The 24,378-nt window shown below is 41.9% G+C and overlaps 2 protein-coding genes across 2 annotated transcripts; both read right to left on the minus strand.

Moving 5' to 3' along the window:
* Positions 1-542: 542 nt before the first annotated feature.
* PRR18 (proline rich 18) lies at positions 543-2,204 on the minus strand. The gene has a single exon (XM_066545626.1). It carries the CDS (start codon positions 1,758-1,760, stop codon positions 948-950), a length of 813 nt encoding a protein of 270 aa, XP_066401723.1. The 5' UTR covers positions 1,761-2,204; the 3' UTR covers positions 543-947.
* Positions 2,205-4,023: 1,819 nt separating this feature from the next.
* Positions 4,024-23,205, minus strand: SFT2D1 (SFT2 domain containing 1). The gene is made up of 8 exons (XM_066545628.1): positions 23,075-23,205; positions 16,934-17,020; positions 15,085-15,167; positions 11,632-11,713; positions 9,177-9,212; positions 8,369-8,427; positions 6,980-7,009; positions 4,024-4,810 (listed from the first exon to the last, which is right to left on the minus strand). The coding sequence occupies exons 1-8, from the start codon at positions 23,135-23,137 to the stop codon at positions 4,771-4,773; spliced, it is 480 nt and encodes a 159-aa protein (XP_066401725.1). The 5' UTR covers positions 23,138-23,205; the 3' UTR covers positions 4,024-4,770.
* Positions 23,206-24,378: the final 1,173 nt, after the last annotated feature.

The following is a 24,378-nucleotide window of genomic DNA, read 5'->3' on the forward strand; positions in this document are numbered from 1 at the left end:
CTGACAAAGGATGCTGCCTCTGTGCTCCCTCCCTCCTTCCCTCCCTCCCTCCCTCCCTCCTTCCTTCCTATTCCACCTCGTACACTGGCAGTGGCTCGAAAGGTCGGATGTATCTGAATTACTGTCTGGGGGGGATGAAATAGCCAAGTCCATGCATAATCCCAGCCGTTCCTCTGCGGTTCGCCGGCGCAGGGAACCAGAGCTCTGCCCACGCCGCGGCCGCTCGCACCTCCCCATCCTCCTCCCGCCGTCCCTGCCTCTCCCCGGGAGCACCGCTCCCCGCCGGCGCTGCTGCCATCTGCCCCCAGGAGCGACGGGCTCGCCCCCGCCTGCTCGGTCCCTGCCTCCGCCGCCTCGCCGAATCCGCGGCTCTGCTTTTCCCCTGGAGCCGAGCTGTCGGCGACTCTTCCGAGGAGCAAACGTGTGAAGGGCACAGGCTCTCCGCACGGCGACCAGCCCGCCATCCTTACCTTATGGACACCGAGACAGCGGATACCGCCAGGCTGGGACAGCCCAACGCCAAGCCACCAAGGCGCGAAGGCTACCGCAACACAAGAGTCCTTTATTCAAATAAATAAAAATGAACTTTTATGTACAAATATACAAAACCATTACGCACATTTTATAAAGTAGTCAGAAATCTTTAAAAAAACCGCGAGGGTGGAGGCAGGACGCCCACAGCCGGTGCCCTCCCTCCCAGCACCCGGGCACCGGCGGGCGGAGGCCGGCGCCGCTTCTTTGTCCCTCGCCCCGGCGGCGGCGGCGGCGCCCCGAGGATCGGCTCCGGGCCAGGGGCTCCGCTGCCCGGCACCTGCCGCCACCCGCCCGGGCTGCCAGGGCGCCGACAACACAACACGGAACACGACATCGCGGATGGCGGCCCCACCTCCCCCCGGTCCGACCGCTCCGGCGGCCCCCGCCGCGCCGCTCCCCGGTCCCGGCGGGGCTCAGAGGGTGCCCAGGTGCGGCAGCGTCTCCAGCCGCTCGGGGTGGTCGCGCCCGGCCGCGCTCTCCACGCCGCGCAGCCACTCGGTGCATTTCCGCACCAGCCCCTCGTCCGCCGCGGCCCCCGCCTCCTCCTCCTCGTACTCCTCGTCGTCGTAGCGGTGCCGGTCGTTGAGCAGCGAAACCTTCAGCAGAGCGCGCAGGTCTCCGCGCCGGGCCGGGGCGGCTCTGCCGGCGGGAGAGGGTGCGGGCTGCCCCCGCTGCCGCTCCAGGCTGCGGCGCTGCAGCACCCGGATGGCCTCCGGCGGCAGGCTCAGCGAGAAGCGCCCCGCCGCCTCGCCCGGCGCCCCGCCGAGGCTCTCGCAGGAGCGGCTGCCCGCCCCCGGCGCCCCCGGGCGGCCCCGCGGCTGCGGCGGGGTGGGCTGGGGCCGCGCCGCCCGCTCGGCCGGCGGTCTCCGCGGAGGCGGCCGCTGCAGGGACGAGCAGGGCCAGGAGCTGGAGAGGGGGCCCGGCCGCTCCGGGGGCGCCCCCCGCGCCTTCCTCGCCACCTTCTCCTCTGCGGGCCGAGGCGCTGCTTTCTTGGGGGCCGAGGCGGCCGCCGGCGGCTTCTTGGGCTGCGCCCGGGCGGCAGCGGGGGAAGCGGAGGGGGTCGGCAGGATGGCCGGCAGCAGGGGCGGCAGCGTGGCGGGGCGCCCGGGAGTTCCCTCCGGCTCGTCGCTGCGGGCCCAGGGGGGAGCGGAGCGCCCTCCGGGCAGGGCGGCGCTCCTTCCCGCGGGCGGGCAGGGCCCCGCGGCGCGCCGGGGCTGCAGCCCCATGGCCACGAGCGGACGAGGAGCCCGAGCTGCCGGCGCGGAAAGCGAGCTCGCTCTGCACCGACAGCCGCCGATTTTCCCTCTCGATAACCCGTCCCCCTTCCCGCCCTTCGCCCGCCCCGGGAACACCCTTCCTCAGCGCGGGGTGGGCGTGCGGGCGGGGACGGGGGTCGTGCCGGCACTGGCCACGCTGCCGAACGAGCTGCACTGGTCGGGCTCGGCGCGGCGCTACTCCGGAGCCTTTTCCCGGTCCTCTCCTGCCCGCCCTACAGCAGAGCCGAGCTAAAGAAGAGGATGGCGGGGCTCACGCCCCGAGGGCAAAAAGGCTCTAAATTCCTCCCGAAGTCCTCAAGCGTCCAAGCGTGAGAAAACAATATTTTAAGATCATGTTAAATTCTTTTGCCGTCTTAAAAACAAGAATACTTTGATTACTTGAAGTATCATGAATAAGAGCAAGCAGACGGGCCAAGAGCCAGACACACTCAGACCTAGGGCTGGCTGACTCAGATTTAGTGGACAAGCGCTGCCTGGTTTGGTAATGAAGAGTACAGTCCAGTGATCCTTCTTCTAGTGTCAATGCCTTCTGTGACACAGCTGATGCTCATCCCACCGTTGGAGGTTTGTTGTTTCTTTGGGGTTTGGTTTGGGTTTTTGTGATATCCAAGACAGCAATTTCCTATCTTTTCAAGTACCCTAGCCATCAACAGAGGTTTGGAGAAGTTTCATTGTGCAGTAATAAGTAAACATGTATTTCATATGGATCCAAGATGATTACCACCACTCCAAAATTTAGCCTTAGAAGTCATGGCATATAATTTCTACAGAATTTATTTCAAACTGCTGATTTAATTAGGATACCAAAACTTTATCAAAAAATGGATAGCATGTATGCAATCCACAGGGACAGATCTTCACACCTATGGTTCCACACTATCACAAAGGGTACTACTACACTGTGAAGATTCCCCAGCTGTGAGCTCTTTGTTTACTGTGTATGAGTATTCCAAGACAGGATGCGAAGGAGCAAAAGATACAGGCAAAACAACACAGAGTGTGTGCTCCGTATGCAGATGGAGGAAGTCAACCCTTAAATGTTCAGGAGAGAAAAAGAACAAGGAAGGCACATGATGTAACTAACAGACCAAAGTGCATAAGGAAGCATACCAGTACATGGAACTGTTGGTTCTTGAACACATTCTCTCCCGATGATCTAAGTGTTAACAGATGAATGATGAATCCACCATAGTGGATAAATAAATAATTAAATTTTGAATAACCAATGTAACTCTAATTAAAGACTACAGTGAAGGTGGTTGTGTACCACCAGAACTGGTGGGTGATGGGCAAAACCAGCTCTGGAGCAAATGAAAGCCTGGCCCTGACGCACGAGAGATGGGATGGGACAGGATGGGACGGGATCTTTCCAGTCAGCTGAGGTCAGCAGCAGCGACTGGGGAAGGGGCAGTCACTTCCAGGATGATGCCCATCACTGCCTACGCACATCCTACTTCCTCTTCAATGCAAGCTGAAAATTAAAAGGAGCCAAAAATTCACCCAAGGGTGCCTCAGCACCCAAGGATCGTGGGCAGAGTTGGAATAGCTGTCCCTACATCACACAGCTCTAGCAAGCCCTGCTGTGAGGCCAGGACTACCTGCTCCCCCTATCACCAGCAGGGAGGATGCCTCCCAGGCAATTTATTGTTACTAACCAGTTAAAAGGAGTGGCTTAGTTGGAAGTCTACTGCAAAATAATGCAATCGCTGTGTACACAGCTTCCCCAAAAGTTGTTGCTATGTTTTGCAACATGCACTGATATTCAACAGGAACATACTGTACCTCAATTTGTCTCTTTAGCCTAAACTCTGAATACTAAAAACATTGAGGTTTTCTCCTTCCTGACACTGCAGATCACATCCTTCCAAGGCCATTCCTTCTTCTAGATTTGTGGATCAACAGAAGAAAGTATCCAAACCAACTCAGTTTTGAACACACATACATAAGCACATCCATCCTGTGCAAAAAAGAACCTACCTCCTGCAATATAATATCCACCAAACATTAAAGATTTAACTTTGCTCCAGAATAACTGGATAGTTCTTAGCTGAAAAAATCAGAAATGAGAATCTCTTACTGGAGCCAGGCAGTGTTAGAGTACTTCAATCTATTACCAGATTAAGCCAGAATGAAAAGTTTGTCTAAATACTAAAAGAAGCTTTAAGGTCACTTCTGAAAATCTATCAAACAAATTTGGATATAGTCATATACAAACATTTATATTTTCATTTTTATTCAAGAGTAATGCTGAAATTTTCAGCCCTCTATAGTTGATTCCTAAATAAAAACGTATTAGACACTTTTAAAATGAATTTATTTCACCAGTCCCATTTATACATTAGCCATAAGTTCTTGTAGTAAAAAGTATTTAGGTATGAAAGTTTTTTTAAAAAAAACATTTAAAATACAACTTTTTTTTAATAAAATCCAACAGGTTTTAAACATTCCTTTCACATTCTCATTAAGTATTTCCATAAGGCACATGTATAGACATTTCAAAGGAGCATTAATGACAAACCTTCCAAATCTTTACAATGTTTATAAAACTCTGTCTTTGGAAAAGCATGCAAGGATAATATACAAACATGAATGGCAAGTTTTAGACAGAACTGTAAATGAAACCTTTATGCATACTACCCAGGCCTTAGTGACTTGCCTCCACTGGAGAACAAACTGTTACTGGATACAAAGTAGTGTTAAGACTACTCTGTATGAAGTACTTAAATGTACTTTCCTGTTAGAAAAAAGCCTGGAAGTTCCAGGGTAAACACAAATAATTCTCCAAATTTATTTTAAAAACTGTTTCTAGTAAAAATTATTTAATCTCCCAAGTGTAAAAGGCAAGGAAAATACTAAGCTGCTACTGGGTATTTCAGAAGTGGCAAAGTAGAGTTTTTTGAGTAAAATTTACAGAGCAAAAAGTTGCCTTTTAAAGTGGACAGTGGTTCCTGGTTTTAATTTACCCTAGACAGGATGAGAAGCATTTAATCACAGCATCCCTTTAAAAAAGAAAAAAAAAAGTCAGTTAAGATTTGTTATGTTGCTTATAAACATCTAAACCATTACCTATTTAAAATGACAAATATGGCAGAAACTCAAGACATATCAAGAGTTGATCAAATGCAGGATCTAAAGGCCAGGCTCAGGCCAGGTCAGTGCCAGGGTTCTGTGCTGTCTGCATTGCAGGCCATGCTGAAATGCAGACACAGCACTGTGGCAGGCTGAGCAAAGGGCAGAGCCTGATTTCACAGAGGCTGCCCAGCAAGGGCTCAGCCAAGGAGCGCCCAGTCCCCAGCAGGGCACAGCTGCCAGGGCTCCAAGCCACATCGGGGCTGGACCGTCACAGTGCAGGAAATAAAGCACAGGCTGAAGGGTTGGAATTATGCGCTGACAGTGCAGGATGGAGAGAGCTGGTTCAGCCTTAAGGTTTGGAAGTTCTGAAGGGTTCAATTTTTTCAATCAACAATAAACTGTTTTCTGACTGTTACACTCAGATCATTCCCTTTAGTCTCCATTATTTTTCATTTTCCCAGAAAAGTAACCAACTTACTAAAGAGTGCACGTTACTTACTTAAGAGTGTAAGCAACAGAATTTGTATTCTGCTGCTAGTCAGTTTCAAAAAAAATAAAGAAACATACTATCATCACTCCCTAAAGTCACTTAGCTGTATGGGTTTTGGCTTTGTTGCATCTGTTGTTGTTTTCATTTGGGTTTGGTTTGGTGGGGCTTTCTGTTGCCAAGCCAAACAGGAGAGCTACCATTAATTTAGGAAGAAACAAACAGAAACCAACAACCCCCACCCCAACAAGCCCATGAACAATTAAAATGTTCTGAAGAGCAAACCATGAAAAGAGTTAAACCAAGGAATGATAATTTCATGAAATCAAGAGAAATGCATACTTTAAACAAATGACATAATACTGTTCTCTGGCACTTAGCACAGTTTAGATCATTGTTCCCGTAAGAAAGCCAGTCTATATAACAAATTTATCATATCACTCCACATAAGCAAATAACTCAGTAATTCTTAAAGAAATCACAGTATTACTGAAAGCAGTCTGTATAAAATTCAGTTCTTTGTCTCATAAAATCTAACAGATAAATAAACCCAAAGAAATTAAGTGATGCATATAACATAATGTTTTTCTCTCCAGAACCTAGAAGTACTGCTGATAGGGAAGAAAAAGTCAGAGACCAGAAGCTCAACTTGCTTTCTCTACAGAGAAAGCAATTTACAAAAAAAAGACAAAAAGAAGGAATGAACCTAATGAGACTGTCTCATGGCCACTGGACCTATAAGAATTCAGAATACTACTTCTGTCTGGGTTAGTCTGAGTTGTCAGAAATAGTAAAATGACAGTTTGAAGCCTGAGCTCAGTTATTTTATTCACTGTAATTATCAACAACTATCTTAAAAAAAATCCTTCCTAGATGAAATCTGAAGCTTTAAAAAAACAGATTTTTTTGGCGATGCTATGGGAAAATACTAGATAAAAGGGACAGACAATACTTTGTATTCTTTTTCCCCACACCTCTACTACAGCAAAGGAAGTGCTTAATTTAAAAAAAAAAACAAAAAAACACTGTCAGGAAGACCAAACTGCATTTCTGCATTTTACATGAATCATAGAAAAAACACATTCTTACATTTGATTACTTGCATGTGTTTTCACTATGTGTTTGGTCTGCTTTCATTCCCTTTTTGTACACATAAGACTGAAAGAAAAGAGAGGAGCTTGCCAAAATGAAAATAGAGCATTGCCTTTGCCCCTCCTAAAAATGATGGAGGAATTCAGAAATAGAAACAGAAGCTGCCACTATATTGCTTGTTTGCTTTTAACTAGGATCTCAGATCCATAAGTTACCTTTAATTTTAGTACCAGAAAAGCGACTATTGCATCACTGTATTGTTAAATCATTAGAGACATTATTTAAACAAAACCTTGATTCATTTGCAGTGGTGGAAACTTGAGAAATTTATTAAAGAGAATTACTATGTATTGTACTTCTATTTAAAGCTTATATTAAGCATGAATTTTAAGTTCAGCTACGCCATTTTCTAAAAATTAAAAAGTTCTATTTTTCCACACACATAAAGTACTTTATGCCTTTCCCCAGCATAAAGGTAATGACTTTTGTTAAGATGGAAATTATTATGCAGACTCACCTTGCAAAAGGAATATAAGACAGACTATACCTGAAAAAAAAGAAGAAAAATGTATATTTTCAGAATGTTCATGTCTCTCCTAGAACCAGATTATTTCACTTTAGGCCAGCATTAATAAAAGCAACTGTTGTAACAAAATTTTAAACAAGATTACCTATTCAATTTAATGCCTACCTGAGAAAAGAGGACATGTTTGGACAAGAAATAAACAGTGACATGGATTTGATGGTTTACTTTTTCTTTTTTTGGTTGAGTTTTTTTCTTTTTTTTTAAATGTAGTTCATAACTTCCATTGCACATCAACTTAAAAAACAGATTTACTAGTGCCAAATCCAAAAGGAATAGAAAATTTGTGTGAAAATGGTACTCAAGATGATAGAGAACTTCTTCCAGTTTAAAAGATAATCTAAATTACTATGCAAATATACATCTAATCATATTATTTATGTAACTAAATACAGATACATGCTGTAGGATGAATAATATTCCACAACTGTGACACTCAGACAGCTGACAATTCTATTATTCTCTGAAACTTGCTTCTCACAAGCCTCCAGGCAGTGTTGTGTTCTCATGCCCAGCCTGATCAAACCCCAGGACAGTTAACAAACTGTCTGCTGCAAACACACAGAGCACAGTCTGAGCTGGAGGCCTTCCCTCTATCTAGCACCATGCCCAACAGTCCCTGTCCTGAACAAATGGTTCCTTGTCCTCAGACCTACGTTCAGTACAGACTCTGTGTACTCAGGGCAAGTTCAAGCAAGAACTGTGGTCACCTTGGGCTGCCTGAGAATGAGCATCTGGGACAAGGACACCAAGTAATTCACCTGGGACAAGGACATCAAGTGTGTATCTCTGTGGAAAAGGCAGTAACTTCCAAAACTTCTGCCAGGCTTGCAAGCATTCACCTGACTGCACTCACACACTGCCAAACCCAGCCCCCGAGCTCCTGGTCATCACAGCACCTGCTGCACTAAATTCACCCTCTCACATCCACCCACTCTTTACCCAGTATATTCCTGGGGCAGGACGTACCCTATGAAAATGTTTTTTAGTTTCTTTCATTTCAAAAATAAAAAACTAGTTAGAATTCAAAAAAGAGGAGAGTATACTTCTACAATGCAGAAAAAGCAGGACAATTTTTTTGGCATATGTATTCCTTTCATAAGGCTTCAGATAAGTTCACAAGTTGCAGAATATACTTCAAATTACCATTTTTGCAAGACGATTGAATATAGATTTTGCTGGAGTTACACAACCTAGCTGAGAAAAAACAGATTGAGGCTAGCATTTGGGCACACTTATATGTGAATCATATATATATAGGTTTATAATCATGCGGGTGTAGGGGCAGGGAGAAGAAATTAAGAAGAATTTTAAGAATCTTACCAGGTCATTGCCAAGAACTGCAATATGCAGAATAACATCGCCAAACCTTTTTTGTTCCACTAAACAAAAATAAAGCAAATACTGCAAATTAGTTTATTTTGCACCACACCAGTCTATATTGCAAGCAATTGGCACAGACTGATCAATCAAGAATAGAGTTGACTGACAATGCCTAAATTTCCTTGTCTTAATTTGCTGTTTCTTTCCCAACAACTCTCCATTCATTTTATTCATCACTCCATTAGCACCACGCTATATAAACCTCTTCTAGCTTTGGAAACACCTAACAACATCAGTGTTAACACTCATTCACATCACTGTACTTCTGCAAATATGGAAGTTCATTCCAGTGAGATATTTACTTCTACGGAATGCAACTACAGTTAGTTTTCAACCAAGATGCCTGAAGACACTTCTGGGTTTTTTCCGTTGTCTTAACCAGCTTAATATTCTCTATCCATGGCTTCTGCAGACAGCTATACACTCTCTGGTATTTTCTGACATAAGTATGCACCACTGAAACAAAACAGTATTTGAGCTTGGTTTTCTTAGTTTTTATTCTAGAGGTTTGCAGACTGAACCCAATGCTCTAGATTTTGCATTTTCATCTACATAACAGGTGGAAGGATGCATTTGCTTTTAAAGCCAGCAGGCTCATCACTCCACCTGAGCTCAACTGCAGCCAACAAAAACATCACACAGGAGTTCACCTTTCCTTCACCCCTGAACTGTATCTTAAAGCTACAATACAATTAATAAACTAACCAACGGAGATTGCTTTTTAGAAAAAAAAAGTATTCTCACTTACCCAGAATACAGCACACAGAGTCAATATTAGGCAAAGCTGGGGTGAGAAGGAGAGACAAAGGAAAAAAAGAATAAATACTCAAATACACAATGAAGAAAGTACAGTAATCCCTCCCATGTTTTCAATGGGCAATCAGCACTTTAAAACTGACTTATGAAACAAAGGCTGTCTCACAGTGACTATATGATGAACTCCATGGTGTTTTTCAAAGCACAGTATGAGGTATACATGGCCAGAAGGGCTGGGACAAGTCTTGAAAGGAAGACAAGGCAGGAGTTGAGTTGAGGAACCAGGAGTATAAGCTGGTGTGTGCACCCATATTTGTTGATTCTATTAAGAGGTGGGCTTAGATGATAAAGCTTTACTGAAAGGAATCAAGAAGCCTGGTAACTGCTCCTCTCTTATTCCAGTACATACCATCATTTTGAACCTGGTATTCATAACACCTGTCTCTGACAAGAAAAATGTGTGCATCGCTACCAACAGCCCTTTATTAAAAACATCCATTTTCAATTACAGGATCTGGCAAATACAGGCTATGCCTCGTCTGCCAGTGCTTTTTCATCTTCTGACACTAATGAAGAGTCCACTAGGGAGCAGCTGCCTCAGGTACAGTGAAAAAGCTCACGTGAAGCTTTGTTTGAGGTACTGAAACACTTTGGATGGAACGTTACAATGATAATAGTTTACTATGCCAAATAATCATACCATTTGTGCAAGGTTAACCATCACTTAGAACTTTTCCACTAGATCTTATCTGGCTTCCTCCATTTTTCATTACACATAGTACAAAACAGAGCAAAACCACAAATCAACTTTCACTTGAAAAAAAATTTGTTGGTGTTTTATTGAAAGGAAGAAAAGTAATACATGCTTGAAATTTTCCAAGCACGTTTGTGACTCCTGAACTGCCTACAATTCTAGATTTGTGTTAGCATGGGGATTAAAACAGTCAAATTCATCCAGAGTTTTCAAAACTTTAAATTTACCAGTTCTTCTGTGTTTTACTGAAATTTCCATACTAAAAGTCTTGACTCTCATCCAATGTTCACACTCACTATTAGATGAAACCTTTCATTCTCATTTTCCCAACCTTGCTGGTAGCCTCTCTGCACAGGTAGGTCTCTGATGTGTGCTCTGCTCTCTGCTCTCCTTCCATTTCCCTGATGTGCTTTGTTTTTACTGCCTTGAAAATTATTTTTTTTTGTCATGATGTCTGAGCACAGTGGATGACAGGATCATCAGAGCAAAATGATTTTTGTGCCTGCTGTTCTAAGAGTCTGGCCTAGGCTCTCAGCTTCATTGGAAAAAGCCCACAGCTGTAAAATGTTAAAGAATTTATGCTCAGCAAATACAGACTCTAGCAGAACTGGAGATATTCTTGGACGTTTTTAATTCACTCCTACAAAACATACCCTTCCTAGGACTTGTAACTTGGTATGAGTTGGAAATAGTGACAGAACAAAACAAGAACACTCAAACAAAACAAAACAAACCTCTATTGAACAAAGCAAAGTCCAAGCAATGATCAAGTGACTTCCCCAAAAGACAGGGGCAAATGTAAGCTTCTCAAAAGAGATAATATTCTCAAAAGAGATAATAACTATTTTTCATGTGGGTGTGTGAGATGAAAAACATACAACCTCCATATGACAGCCATCCAGAAAGAATTTATGAAGACTTTCTTACTCACTAAACTAGAAAAACAAGTTATATGATAGAGAGAATAGGAAAGCCAACTACATTTCAAAAATCAAAGTTGAAACAAATCATAGGAGCAAGAGAGAAAAGTATTAAACAGAGAAGCAGCAAGGGGAGAAATTTATTTTAACTACCTAATATAGAGATTCCTATCCTTAATATAGGGATAGGAATTCTGATACTGGGGAGAAGGTTTTTTCCATCCTCCTGGAAGAAGAAATGATGGTCATGGAAGTAAAGGAGCCAGGGATGTCACAATGGAGAATCTCAAAGGAGAACATGTGGCCTCCCAGACTTTGGGGAAATAAATTAATTTTCTCCATTGCTTTGAAAGTGCTGAACCACTGACCTTTACAGACCAGCTGCAGCCAAAAAACAACTGTCGAGCTACACTTGATGGCCACTGACTTTCCACAGTAGCTAAAAAAGTCTCTCCCCTTGTTCTTGTAGAAAATATTTTAGAAAATAAATTAAAAATAATTAACCTGCCATTATCATTTAGTAAGAAAGATTTCATGAAGAATATTTTACTCCAAATGATTAATTAAAAAATCATAAAGAACAAAAACACACATGTTCAGAGAAAGGAGCTAGATGATCTTTGTGACATACAGAGCTTAACAGCTTTACTGTCATTTCTCTGCAGAAGGAAGAGGCAGACTGAGAAATAACCTCCCTTTAGAAAAGCATCAAATTTAGCTTTGAGGCTAAAGGAAAACTTTTTGATAAAAGGAAAGAAAGATAGTATATTTACCAACATCACAATCGTAGCTATTAATCGTTTTGGATCAAACATTGCTTTCAGTTGCTTCAATGGCCCCATCAGGAAACATGTACTAATAGGAGATAAAAAACCAAAACAAATTGTAAATCATTTTCAAATAACTCTTTCTAAAAGACAGTAGGTAATTGACCCGTTTTCCAACAGATAGATGACTACAAAGGTTTTAAAAAAAGATATTTCAGTGCTTAGCAACAGAGACTAACTAGAACAGAAGGTGAAATACTCCATGAATTTAGCCCTGGAAACAGTTTATGAGTCACCCTTGGTCACGAAATTCTTTCCAAAATATTACCATAGTGAAAAAAAAAAGGTAACAGGCAAATACAAGAACACTTATATTGGTTGAGATAAGAGAGGACAGTGTGACAAGGATATACTTAAGGAATAACAGAAGCAAAACAGTTTTTATGAACTCTTCCATCAAGTAAGAAAAAACACATTTCAACTAATAATCTGTTTGATGGTGCTGAATGCCATTTATAAATAAAGGCAATTAAGAAAGCAGTGCAGTTACAGTTAAATTTAAATCATGTTAAGAGATACTAAATGGGAGGAGATTGAACTATGACTATAAGTAGCTCTACATGAATTTAGAGATGGGTGGGTGGTCAAAGATGTTTTGATTGTTATTTTAAGATGGCAAGCACCATAATAGAAAAAAAAAAGAAGGAAAAAAAAAAAGATGAGCAAACTCAACTGCAGAAGTAAATGAGATCATATCCAAGATTTCAGGAAACATAATGGAAACAAATATAGCGGTTAGAGCTTTTTACATTACCAAAACAAAACATTTTAAGTATAGCAGAGTTATCAAGTTGAAGTCTAGTGAATTTTGTGTTGAAGCTGTTATAACAACTGACTTGCCAAAATAATGTCAAGATTACAAAGACCAACCTGCTGTAGAAAATTTTTGTTTAATAATACATACTTTAACCCAAGCAGAATGCAAGTAGCTACAATCAAGATTACAGGGAAGTTCTACCTCTTTTAGTTAAACTCAGCAAGCAAAAAGGCAGAAAAGTTCAGTAGTTTGTATTAATCCTCCTAAAGCTTTTTTCTACTCTGTAGTTAACTAGAAGGGAGAATGAAAACCATCAGCAACACCACATGCTGTACCTTTTTATGCAAAGAAATGCCATCTGAACTAAGAGTTCACAACCTCAGGAGTATTTCTCTGGCTTCAAATATTTGAGATGAGTCTCTTTCTTCCTTGTCATTCTGCTTTGTAGAAAACACAACAATTTAAAGAAAGAGTTCAAATGCCTGTAATCTTGTGGTGGTCTGAATGCTTTACTACAGAGCAGAAAATCTAGTCTAACTCCTTTTCTAGTAATTCTTTTTTTATATTAAATGAAGCAGGAAAGAATTTGATAAGAGTTTCCTCCTGAAACCAATCATAAGCCTTCTATGACAGAAGAAATATGGGAATCCACATTCCAAGCAGCAAATAAAACTAAGTTTTCTACATCCAACTGTTCTCCTACCAGCAACTTTGCACATGTACCTCCTTCACATTTTTTATCTTATGGAGACAGTCTTCAAATGTCCATATTAAATGAAAAAAAAGTTTTCACAATTCAATAGAAAAAGAAAAGTTTTATATTCATTGCAATCCAAACTAATTTCTTCTCAGTATTTTTCCATCTTGTATGCTGAGCCATAAAACTAAATTAAGACCAAAAAAAAGGGGACATGAAAAACTAGAAGAAAATATTAGCTAGTGGAAGGATAGTGATGAGGAAAATGAAGTGGTAAAAAGGAATTACATTTTGGCCACATAAAGTAGGCAGAAAAAAATATAGAAAGCAAAATTCATTGTTTGTAATCTGATTCATATTGAGAAGACCAACATCACAAGAGCTGCACCAGAGATGAGAAGAGATTCCATATGGAGCAGAAAAAAAGGCTGGAAATAAATTCTAGACATCCTCCAATTAAACAGAATAATTCTTTTAGATACACCATTCTGTAGAGACACACTCATCATCCCTGAGAACAATCAAGTATCATTGTTTTCATGTGCATGGTTAGAAAACAATAGTAAAATCAAGCTAGAGGGGACTAGACAGGCTAGTAAGAGTGGTGACTGCATTTTGGTTTAAATACAGACTTGCAAAGAAGCCTGGAAAAGTTTAAATCTGTTTGTCAATTTGGGATTTCATTGTCATCTCCTACTGTTCTTAGAACACAGCTGCCTGTTTTTTATATCCAAAAGGAGTATTGAATGAGAAATGGGCCTCTTCTTTCTTCTAATTTTAGCTGGAGTGCAGACTAAAGTTTTTCAGCATCCTCCTGAAAGAAATACTAGTTTGGAAAAACTTTCCTCTTAACTCAATTAGACTTCATTAGTGCTAAGTTTCTAAAATGCTCATTTAATTTGAAAAAGTGAAAACACACTCAAAGTACCAGGTAAAAACAAGACAACCAAAAAAACTTATGCCAAACCAAAACCAAAGAATAGAGAGTAAGACAAGGGAGAGAAAGGCAAACACTTAGCTTTGCCTATCTCCAGTATTCACTTTTTGTCTTGTTAGAGTATGAGATGGAATAGTTCTACAATTGAGACTCAATGTCAGTATAGGCATTATTGTCTCCTAACATATTTGTTGAGGAAAAGCAGAACCTTCACGTTTCTCAAATGTTAATGCCACATTACATGAGTTCTAACAGATTAACAATGCTTTGATTCAAAAGTTAAGTTACTTGACTAAACTCAGACTCCATGAAAGTCAAGACCAGACTCCATGGGGTTTGAGTCCCATGACCATGCCTCAACTACACTAAGATAATAAGAGAAGGAGGAAAAACAGAAATTGAAAATACCTTAAGGACATTATGTTTCTTATGTGTCTCTCAAACTGTGAAAGCAAAGTTTTCAATCTTAAGAGGGCCCCTTTTAGAGGCAAATCTTTTAGGACTGCTATGTGGAACATTTCAAAGAATCAGAGAGTTTAAAAATACACTATGAGCAAATGTTAGATTCTGCCTTCAGCCTTACAGTCAAAACCAGGATTTCCTGAATGTTTCCTTTTTGAAAGTTTTCTTGGACATAGGATGATCTCTCTGTTAAAAGCAAAAAGCTCCTTCCAGTAACAAAGTATCCACACAAAGGGCAAACCACCAGTTTGCTCCTGAAGCTGAGGTACTTCTGTACCTGGAAGAAGGACTTAGATGTAAAAAGTACAAAACATTCAGCTAGCAATTTGTTATTCATACTTCAGATACCAGCTGTGATGTGCCCACAAACAGTTGTGTAAGGTAACTGATAAACAACAAAACTGTAAAACAAACAAGTTTTTGTTATTAGCATTCAATATAAAACAATGTTGTTTACACACAACATAGCACTCTAGAATAAAAGCAAATAGAAATGTAGCTGAAAAGGAGGGTACTTTTCTAAAACAAATAACTCAGAAATCATACCTGGCAAGAGCAGCAATATTTCCCAGGGTGTAGAACACTGCAAAAAGTTTGATCCCCTTTGGGAGCCATAGCAATGCTGTTCCCTATAAAAGACAGGTTGTTGGCACGTTTTCAATTAATTCAATTTATGTAGATTTTATAGTCCATAAATACAACTTCATACTATGAAGAACATTATTCTGACATACACTAGCAGAGCACACTGCTCTCAGAGTTCCAGCAATGACTCCCCAGCACACTTCTATTGCCACCTGCTGGCAAACAGTGGGTTGGTTCACTGGATTTCTGGATATTTTTACAACTAGGCAGTTTATTTATATTTATTTGTACTGTTTACATCCTAATTCACAACACTTCCACTTTTGTTACAATGCCCCACTGTACATCCTACACCTCTGCACACAAGATAAAATGTCATAAAGCTGCACTAATATTCACCATCTCCCTTCTCCTCCAATCAACCATTTAGACTTGCAGCTTAAATACACACTGAGGCAGAATAGAAACATTTTAGAATTCTTCCAGCTATCTCTTCTTTCCACTGAACTTAAAATCTGAAGCCTTCTGCTGATCACAGTTCCCTGTGATGCTCAGGGAGAAAAGGAATCATAGGAAAGGGACCTGAAAGATCACCTAGATACAACCTCCCACTAGACCAGGCTGCTCAAAGCCCCATTCAGCCTGGCTTTGAACAGTGCCAGGGATGGGGCATCCACAGTTTCTCTGGACAACCTCTTCTAGTGCCTCACAATAAAGAATTTCTTCCTTATATCTAACCTAAATATCACTGTTCTCAATTTGTACCCATTACTCTTGTCCTATCACTACATCTCCTAACAAAGAGCCCCTTCCTGGCTTCCCTGCAGACCTACTTCAGATACTGGAAGGCTGCTATGAGGTCTCCACACAACCTTCTCTTCTCCAGGCTGTACAGACCCAACTTTCTCAGCCTGTCAGAGCCTAAAGAAAGCCTCCACTAGAAGCAAAACAAACTGTGATCTGCACACTGCGTCCTGAAAAAACCCAACCAAACAAAAAAGCAACTGCATTCTACTCAATTGCAATTTCAGTGGAAATCTGTGGTGAAATGAAAGGAAAAGAGCGAGGAAGAAAGACAGGGAGGAAGAAAGGGGAAGGAAAAGGGAGAGGAAGGAAAACAGAGAAGAAGGAGAGGACTTCCCTAATGTTTTTTCAGCTGTTTCTGGGAGTTTCCATGCAGCTGAAAAACTGCCTTCTTGTGCAAGTTACCTGTGTCAAATTTTGACAGAGCCAAGCAATTAATAGATCTCAACTCTTAACTGCAGGCTGCAGACTCCTGCCAGCCCCTAAAGTTCAGGAATGAACACATGATTTGCTGCTGACTGTAAAACCACCAGGAGTGCAGCAGGTTTTTCAAGTGTCAACACACAACCACACCCATTGATTTGTTGAGTGTGACATGCTACGCTTGTGGTTTCTTCAGTCTTTAAAAACCTTTAAAGCTTCCCCTGTCTGTTTTCCTTTTATTAGAGAGAAAAAAAAAAAATAAGATGTGTACACACCTCTTTCCTAATATACCAGGTGCAAAAGTAGAGCGTTAGAGCATATTTTGTCAGTGTTCAAACCTTTTAGTAAGAAAACATATTATGCTACAGTAAAAATGCTCACTTCTGTAATTGGAAGAAAAATGACCAAAATCATAATTTAGAGATCAACAACCAATTATACATTTAATGTCCAGTTAAATAAAAGCACAAAAATATAGAATGCACGATAAGGCAAACACGGAATCATACATAAAAGAGGAATATGAATGAGGTTTAGCTGTAGAAAAATAATAAAGTCCAAGGAAGAAAATAACTTTACTTACAAGAAAAGAACATAAAATGCCAGCAACAAAGCATATGGCAAACCATCTGACTCGAGTTCCAAAGCTGAGTGTTGAGGCATCAAGGACCTTAATAAGAAGAGAGGAAAAAGATGATATTACACATCCAGTTTAGAACAATCTAAAGGACAATTTTTTCTCTACCACTGAAGCCCTTAATTTCAAACAAAATAATTTTAGCCAGAAATATTAATTTTACCTTCCTTAACAGTTATTTGTGTATTAATTCTTTCATATCACAAAATCATATTATCAATCTGGAACATATGGAAACATATTTACAAACAAACAAAAAAGACAAAACCCATAAAGGTATAGCCTGGCATGCAAGCAACACTACTTCACTTTCAAACAGGTTTTTTTAATCACCACACAACTGAAAATAGTCACAGTTGTATCAAATCAAAAGAACGAATGGACCTTCCAGCAATTTGCAAAGGAATGAATTCATTTGTGCAACACTGTAGGTTCCTATAGACATTAACACCTTTTCCTGTTACTAGAGAGGATCCCTTGTACATATTAATGCCAGTATCCACTGCAAGCATTACAACTCCAATTTCTCTTCCAATTACCTTCCTGAAAGTGTAGGCAAATTAACACAGTTTGTCTCATCAGACTAAGCTAACTTGCTGAAAGGAAATATTTCACTTCCTGCTTCTGCAGAGTGACTCCAGGACCTAATGAGCTGAGCTACCTGACACAACTCCTGACATGAGAACAGAATTAGTGTTCCTTCTATTCTGATGACTTGGCTAATGAGCCAAGCCAGCTCTGCAAGCTGTCAGAAAAGCAGCAGGGCTGATGTAAGGAAAAAGGCAGGGCCGTGTAGCTGGCAGAAAGACCCCTTTCAGCAGAAGTGATTTGTTAGATATGCTCAGCTCATCTCCACCCACGCTGTAAGAACAATACATTTCATCTTACTCCAGGTCACTACAATTAAATGTACTTTCTGTTCTAAACTGGCCTATTAAGTGAAGTGTTGCTTCAGCTTACATAAAATTACTTTAAATGAACAACTTTCCTATTTGTTCAGCCGTCACGGGCAAACTTGCTCTCCTGTTATTTAGTCAACAGGTATTTTAATCAAGACTTATTAACCAAATATACATTATATACTCTCCCCAGCCAATGATATTCCTCTTTATCTCCTGAGAAATTTCTCTTTCAGGCAGTGGTAAGCTAACCAAGGAAACCTGGTTATTGCTTAGAATAATTTCACATTTGTACAAATGAGGAATCTGTACCTAGTTTAATAAAAAACTGCAACATGCACACACACATAAAGGTGCTGTGATGACAGAACTTCCCAAAAGTCAGAAGATGTAGCTTACCTTGCTAGGTCCAACACTTTATCCTTATGCATGCATTAAAGAAACAGACAAAAACAGTAACTGAATGATGGTTTAGTATTTTAAATCGTATTTGACAGAGTCCTGAATGCCTGCATTTTTAAGAAGAGTATGAACAGCTGAAGATACCCATTTCAATCATGCCTTTAGTTACACCTATTCATACAACTAATCACAAACACACATACACACAAAAACAAAGAGTAAAAATCCTTTCCATCTGTGTTCAGAAATGAAGTGTAGATAGGCCAATAATACCAGTAAACCCAGCACACACATTTCAGATTGCCTAGAAAACAGGGAAAGGATGAAGATAAATCCTTTATTCAGGTGCATCAGGTCATTGCTGCTACTTACTGCTCTTCTACTTCTAATCTTATTATCTGACAGTGCTCCTGAAGTGACTACCAGGAGACTTCATTCTTCAAATAAATTTGAAAACAGCTTTATTTTCAGTTAAATCCCTAAGAGTTAAGAGGTGAAAACAAACAAACAAACAAACAAAAAACCAGCACAAGAAATAAGAGAACCACACAAAGGCTTGGAGCAGAAATTACCACAAACCCCAAAAAGTTTGATGCATTTTATGGATTTAATTCTTAAAAATTGACTGACAATATATGCACATGAACTAAAGGAAGATAAGCTGTGGCATGAGGGCTGCCAGTGCATTCTGTGTAATAATAAGACTAAATACATTATATGGTATTAAAATGAAGGCTCATCCTTCCAACCACTCCCAATGATATCACCATTTATGTTATCAAGACGAACCTATTTAATACAGTGTTTGAAATCCTGAAACTGGGGATCTGGTAATGCATTTTCTTAGTCCCTAATACCTAAGGGGACTGAGGGGAGACCTCACTGCAGTCTACCGCTTCCTCATGACAGGAAGCAGAGGGGCACACACTGATCACTTATCTGTGGTGACCAGTGACATGACATGAGGGAACAGCTGAAGCTGTGAAAGGAGGTTTAGGCTGGATATTAGAAAAAAGCTTTTCACCCTGAGGGTGGCTGGGCACTGGAACAGGCTCCCAGGGAAGTGATCACAAGCCTGAGAGAGCTCAGGAAGCATTTGGACAATGCTCTCAGGCACAGGATATGACTCTTGGGGATGGTGCTGTGCAGAGCCAACAGCTGGACTCAATGGTCCTTGTGGGTCCCTTCCAAGTCAGGATATTCTACAATTTCAATTTTTTGGGTTTCACGGAAGCAATGGAACTCATTGCCTTTCCAAGACGCCTGTTTTCACCACTGCAGAGAAGCACCTTGCTGCAAAAGTTGAGTCACAGATACACAGTTCAGCTGTGTAAACCAGGCACCAGCTTGTGCTCAAATGCCAGGCTCACTCTAGAAGCTGGGGACCTGACAGTGCAGGGACCCTGCCACATGTGCTGCAGGCAGTACTTTCTATACCAGGGACCATGGAACACCCTGAGGCAACAGACTATGAACCCTAAGAAAAAGGAAGTCTAAACTGCCCTCGCAACAAAAGCAGGAATCAACGCAAAGGTGCTAAAGATTCTTTTTGTGTGTCTGACATAAATTATACAGCAAATCCCAGATTTCAGATAAAAAGAATTGTCACTGCAGTCTATGGTATTTGCATAAGCAAAAGCTTTTACTTAGGAGGCTGAAATAATTTCCAGGCATGTTCCACATCTGTAGTTTGTGTGAAGAACAGTAGTGGTGGCAAGGGAGTTCCTGTAAAACATAACCCTTCTTGCTATACTGCTTATCAACTTGTTTCTAAGAAGAAAAATTAAACTGAAATCAACAAAAGGAAATCCTTAGTTTTCTATTGCTAAGCTTTAATGCCAAATTCCTGGGCAAGAAGCTTTTTATTCACAGGCTATTTCAAGGTAATAGTATATGAAAGAAATGACCAAGACTTCCAAAAATCAAGAGGAAACATCAAGTGGAAACCAAATCTGGAATGGAGACTTTCTGAAACATAAGGAACAGGCTTGCAATAACAGCATCACTGCTGAAGAGTTTACAATACACACACAATAAACAGCATGAATGATAATCCACAAGGCTGCTTTTGATCAAAAATAAATAGTTCTTGTGGCTCTGAGCATCCACCTAGGCTCCCTCCATATATTACTGATCTTATAACAGTTTTCCACATGGGCAAACAGAAAACCAGAACCACTTTATTTTACTAATCTAGAAGTTAACAATTACATCTTCTCTCAATGGTAAATATGCAAGTAATGGAGAAAATGCAGAGAAACATTGAGTAAATTTGCAGAATTCGCTTTCTAAACCACAGCGAAACAATATTTATAGTGATATATTTTCATCTTTCCCTAAGAGGCCTCCTTATATGTATTTCTATCACCAGTTGAGATTAAAATACAAGAAGCGTAACATAAGAAATTAAATATAAGAAATTTTATATAAGAAACGCAATATACAATTTCTTATAAAAATATAAGAAATACCTGGTCTATTCCTCTGTTGAAATCTTATTGAGTGCTTTATGCAGCTGTCAGATTTCATGCAACATCCAATGTGTCACATGGACTGCTTTTACATTAGTTTTGGTGTTGATAAAACTAAACAGCTTAATGCTGCCCTGAAAACATCATCATTTCTTATTTCTCATCACTTCTCCATTTATTATCAATCTTTTTGGTAATTTATTCCTTTTTTTTAAATATATTTAGAATAATGGATCTAATTGCAGCAAGAAACAACAGCTGGTCATCTGAAGAGTTTAGAAAGTACAGAAGGACTTCACTGAATCATCACACAGTTCTTTCATTATAGACTTGTATTCTACTTAGCAGGAATGACTTGTGACTTCATGATAATGGTTCTACCAAAACCAAAGGAAAGAATCCAGAGATATCTATGGACATGAACCATATGATGGCTATTACACAACTATCAGATATTCCAAAGAGAGGGCCTTTGTTTTCAGCCAAACACATGACTCGTCTCCAGAAAGATCATGGAAACAGCTGAAGATTTTACACACACAATGCCTAACCTCACACTTTCTTTCACAGCCCCACCTCTTACCAAGTGTTCCTCTCTGCATGGGTGCACATACTTTTTTTGCTCTAATACACACACTTTAAAAATAGTCAGCACCACTCAGCTCTAGCTTTAGTGAAGGTCACATATGAATATCCTCTCTAAAAAGAGGCTTGATTTCCACTGTTCTACAAACACATTGCTACCTCGAGAGAAAAAATACAGCTGAGAAACTGCCTGATCTAAGCACTTGAGTTTTTTGGTTTTTTTTAAGTCAAGGGGTATTTATTTATTTTAAAGATCTTTCTGGTTCACCTCAAGTGACACTCCCAAGATACATTTATAAGTTTTCTTCTACCATGTACGGGACAGGCTTTAAGTATAGGCAGATTTTTCTTATTTAAAGTCTTTTCTGGCTATAACAGTATCATTACATGCAATAGTGAAATCCTGTAGAGTTTAATTACTGACATTTAACAAACTAAACACATTCTTAGCTGAGTTCTCTCCTCAAGGTATACAACTCAAATAAAAAAGCATTAAATATGTAGGCTTTTATCTACTGATTGCCACCTTGAAACAACTATCACAGCACCAAATAAAGGAAAACTCTATGTCACTATCCTGTGCCTTGCATGAAATGTGCCTGGTGATGGCAGAATAATCAATTCTCTTGGAACTGAACAGAGATTAACAGAAATGTAAGTATTTCTTTGATAATCCTGAGAAGAGCAGAAGGTGAAGCATCCCTCCCAAATGCTGGCAGCCAGTTCTGGTGTGAAAGGGCAAAGATTCTACACTGCTTCCAGAATCAGTGGACACAATTTAGGTGCTTTGTTGTGGCAGAGAGGCCAAATTCACGAACCTTGAAGACAAATGACAACTGGGTGCAAAACCAGGTGAAGCATGCCAGCAGCAAGCTGCCAGAAGCAATATCACCCCAGCTATGCTCAGTTTCTGCTGGTTCCCCAAGGTTTGTCAGCCGCAGCTCAGATCCCAGCTACATTCCAGCCTCCTCCACCATGCTACAGCACGCTGGAAGTAGCGAGCAAGATATTCCTTGATGTAGGGCACTTTGACCTGCAGTCACATGAGTTAAGAGGGAGCTAAAGGAATAAATGGTTCTTTGTAAGCATGCTCAGCTTTGCTTCAACCTAGAGATTAGTTCTCAGGAATGTATGGTCTCTAAACAGTAAAAACGAAACAAAAAAAACTCGCTGACGAGGAACATAGTGGGAAGGAAATAGAACAATTAAGCCATACTTAAGGAGTAAGTAACTTCAGCAGAATGCAGACAAAACGATGTTTTGTTTGCTAAACAAAACCTTTGTTTCTGCAAATTTAAGGGCATGCGGGAACGGAGAAGCAATTTACACTGAATCGCAGACTCAGTCGGGTTGGAAGGGAGCATAGTATGTTATCTGCTCCCTGCTTAAGCACAAGAAAAACTTGTAGAAACCGAAGGACCCCAAGCCACCACCAACACAGCCAACAGCTTCACACATGAGTAATTGGCCAACATTCATCCTCCGGGCAGAGCCTGCTGCCCACACCGCCCGTCGCACGCCGCAAACTTCGGTCTGTCCTTTGCCTGCCCCGCTCTGCCCCGGTCGGGCAGGCACCGGCAAGCGGGGTGTGCGTGTGCGCAGGCCGAGGACGGCGGAAGGCGGCGGGGGGAGCACGGCAGCGCCCGGCCCGGTGCGGCTCCAGCGCCGCTCGACCCGCGCGGCCCCGCGCCGGGGAGGGGAAGGGAGAGCGGGCTCTCGCCGGGCCGTACCTGCGCCGTCAGTCCCTGCTCCTCATCGTCCTGCCCGGCCAGCACCCGCCGCAGCTTCTCCATGCCGGCCCTCCCAGGGCAGGGCAGGGCAGGGCCGCGCCGGGGCCGGGATGGGGCGGGACGGGGCCGCGCGCCGCCGGCCCAGTCAGGAAGTGACGCGCGCCCCGAGGCGGCGGCGGGGCCGCGCCTGCGCAGTGCTGGCCGTGTGCGGGGTGCGGCGGGGAGAGGCGGTGCAGCCCTGCCTGGAGGCGCCGGGCAGGAAGAAGGAAGGGCTTCTTCAGCTCGACCCCGCCTTTTCCGCCGCCCGCGGAATCGGCCTTCGCACGGCAGCGTGATTTGCGTGTGCCCGATGAGCACAGGACATAGAACACAGAACACAGCGGGTGCGCAGGGCCCCGGTAGAACCGCGTTGGGACACGCTGGTGCTGGGGTACCTCGTACAGGCGGAACTTCCTTAGCATCAGTTTCTGCCTGTTGCCTGTGGTCTATTGCTTGGCACCACCGAGCAGAGCCTGGTTCTTGAAATGATGCACAGGAAGTTCCAGTTGAATACGGGCTAGAACGTCTTTACTATGCAGGCGACCTAGCACTGGAACAGATTGTCCCGAGAAGTTGTGTAGTATCCCTCAGTGGATGTGTCCAAGAACCATCTGGATGCGATCCTGTTCTGTGATTGCTCTGGTCATAATGTAGGGCTCTAATGTCCTGTATTCCTCCCCACCCTTGTGTTCTTTACCTTTGGAAGTGGGATGTTTGAATGAATACTGCTGAAAGGTTAAGATCAGGGGTTATAAGGAATCTTAAACAAGTGGTCCTACAGCGACCTACTGGGAGCATGGTAGAAAGCAGAACGTAGAGCTGCTTTGGGGACTTGCCTATTCCACTTGATGAGACCCCACCTCAATTCTGCTGTGTGGTGCAAACAGCTCACGTCAAAGCAGCAGCTTCTGAAGGCCTCTGAAGGGAAGGGAACTTAACAGTGGGGAATGAATGCCCTTCGTATATTTTGAAAATATCCTGTGCTTCTGAAAATTCAACTGTGAACATCTTCCAACAAGCCTGCATTGCTGAGAGTGACAGGTAGTGGTGATAAAAAAAACAAGGAACAAGGAAGCAAAAGCTGAAAAAGTTATCTTTTTTCTTACACCACAGTTCAGGAAACCCATCTCTTCTAATTTGTCTGCAGATCAACCTAAGTCACAAGCCATATGGTTCATCCAGCTTCATGGTAATTGTTTCTACTGTGACTTTCCAGATCCAGTCATCACTTCTCTAGGGACACAAAATAACCTCTCATAGGTCTC

Source organism: Molothrus aeneus, chromosome 3, assembly GCF_037042795.1.
Source record: "Molothrus aeneus isolate 106 chromosome 3, BPBGC_Maene_1.0, whole genome shotgun sequence".
In the NCBI taxonomy this organism is placed as follows: Eukaryota; Metazoa; Chordata; class Aves; order Passeriformes; family Icteridae; genus Molothrus; species Molothrus aeneus.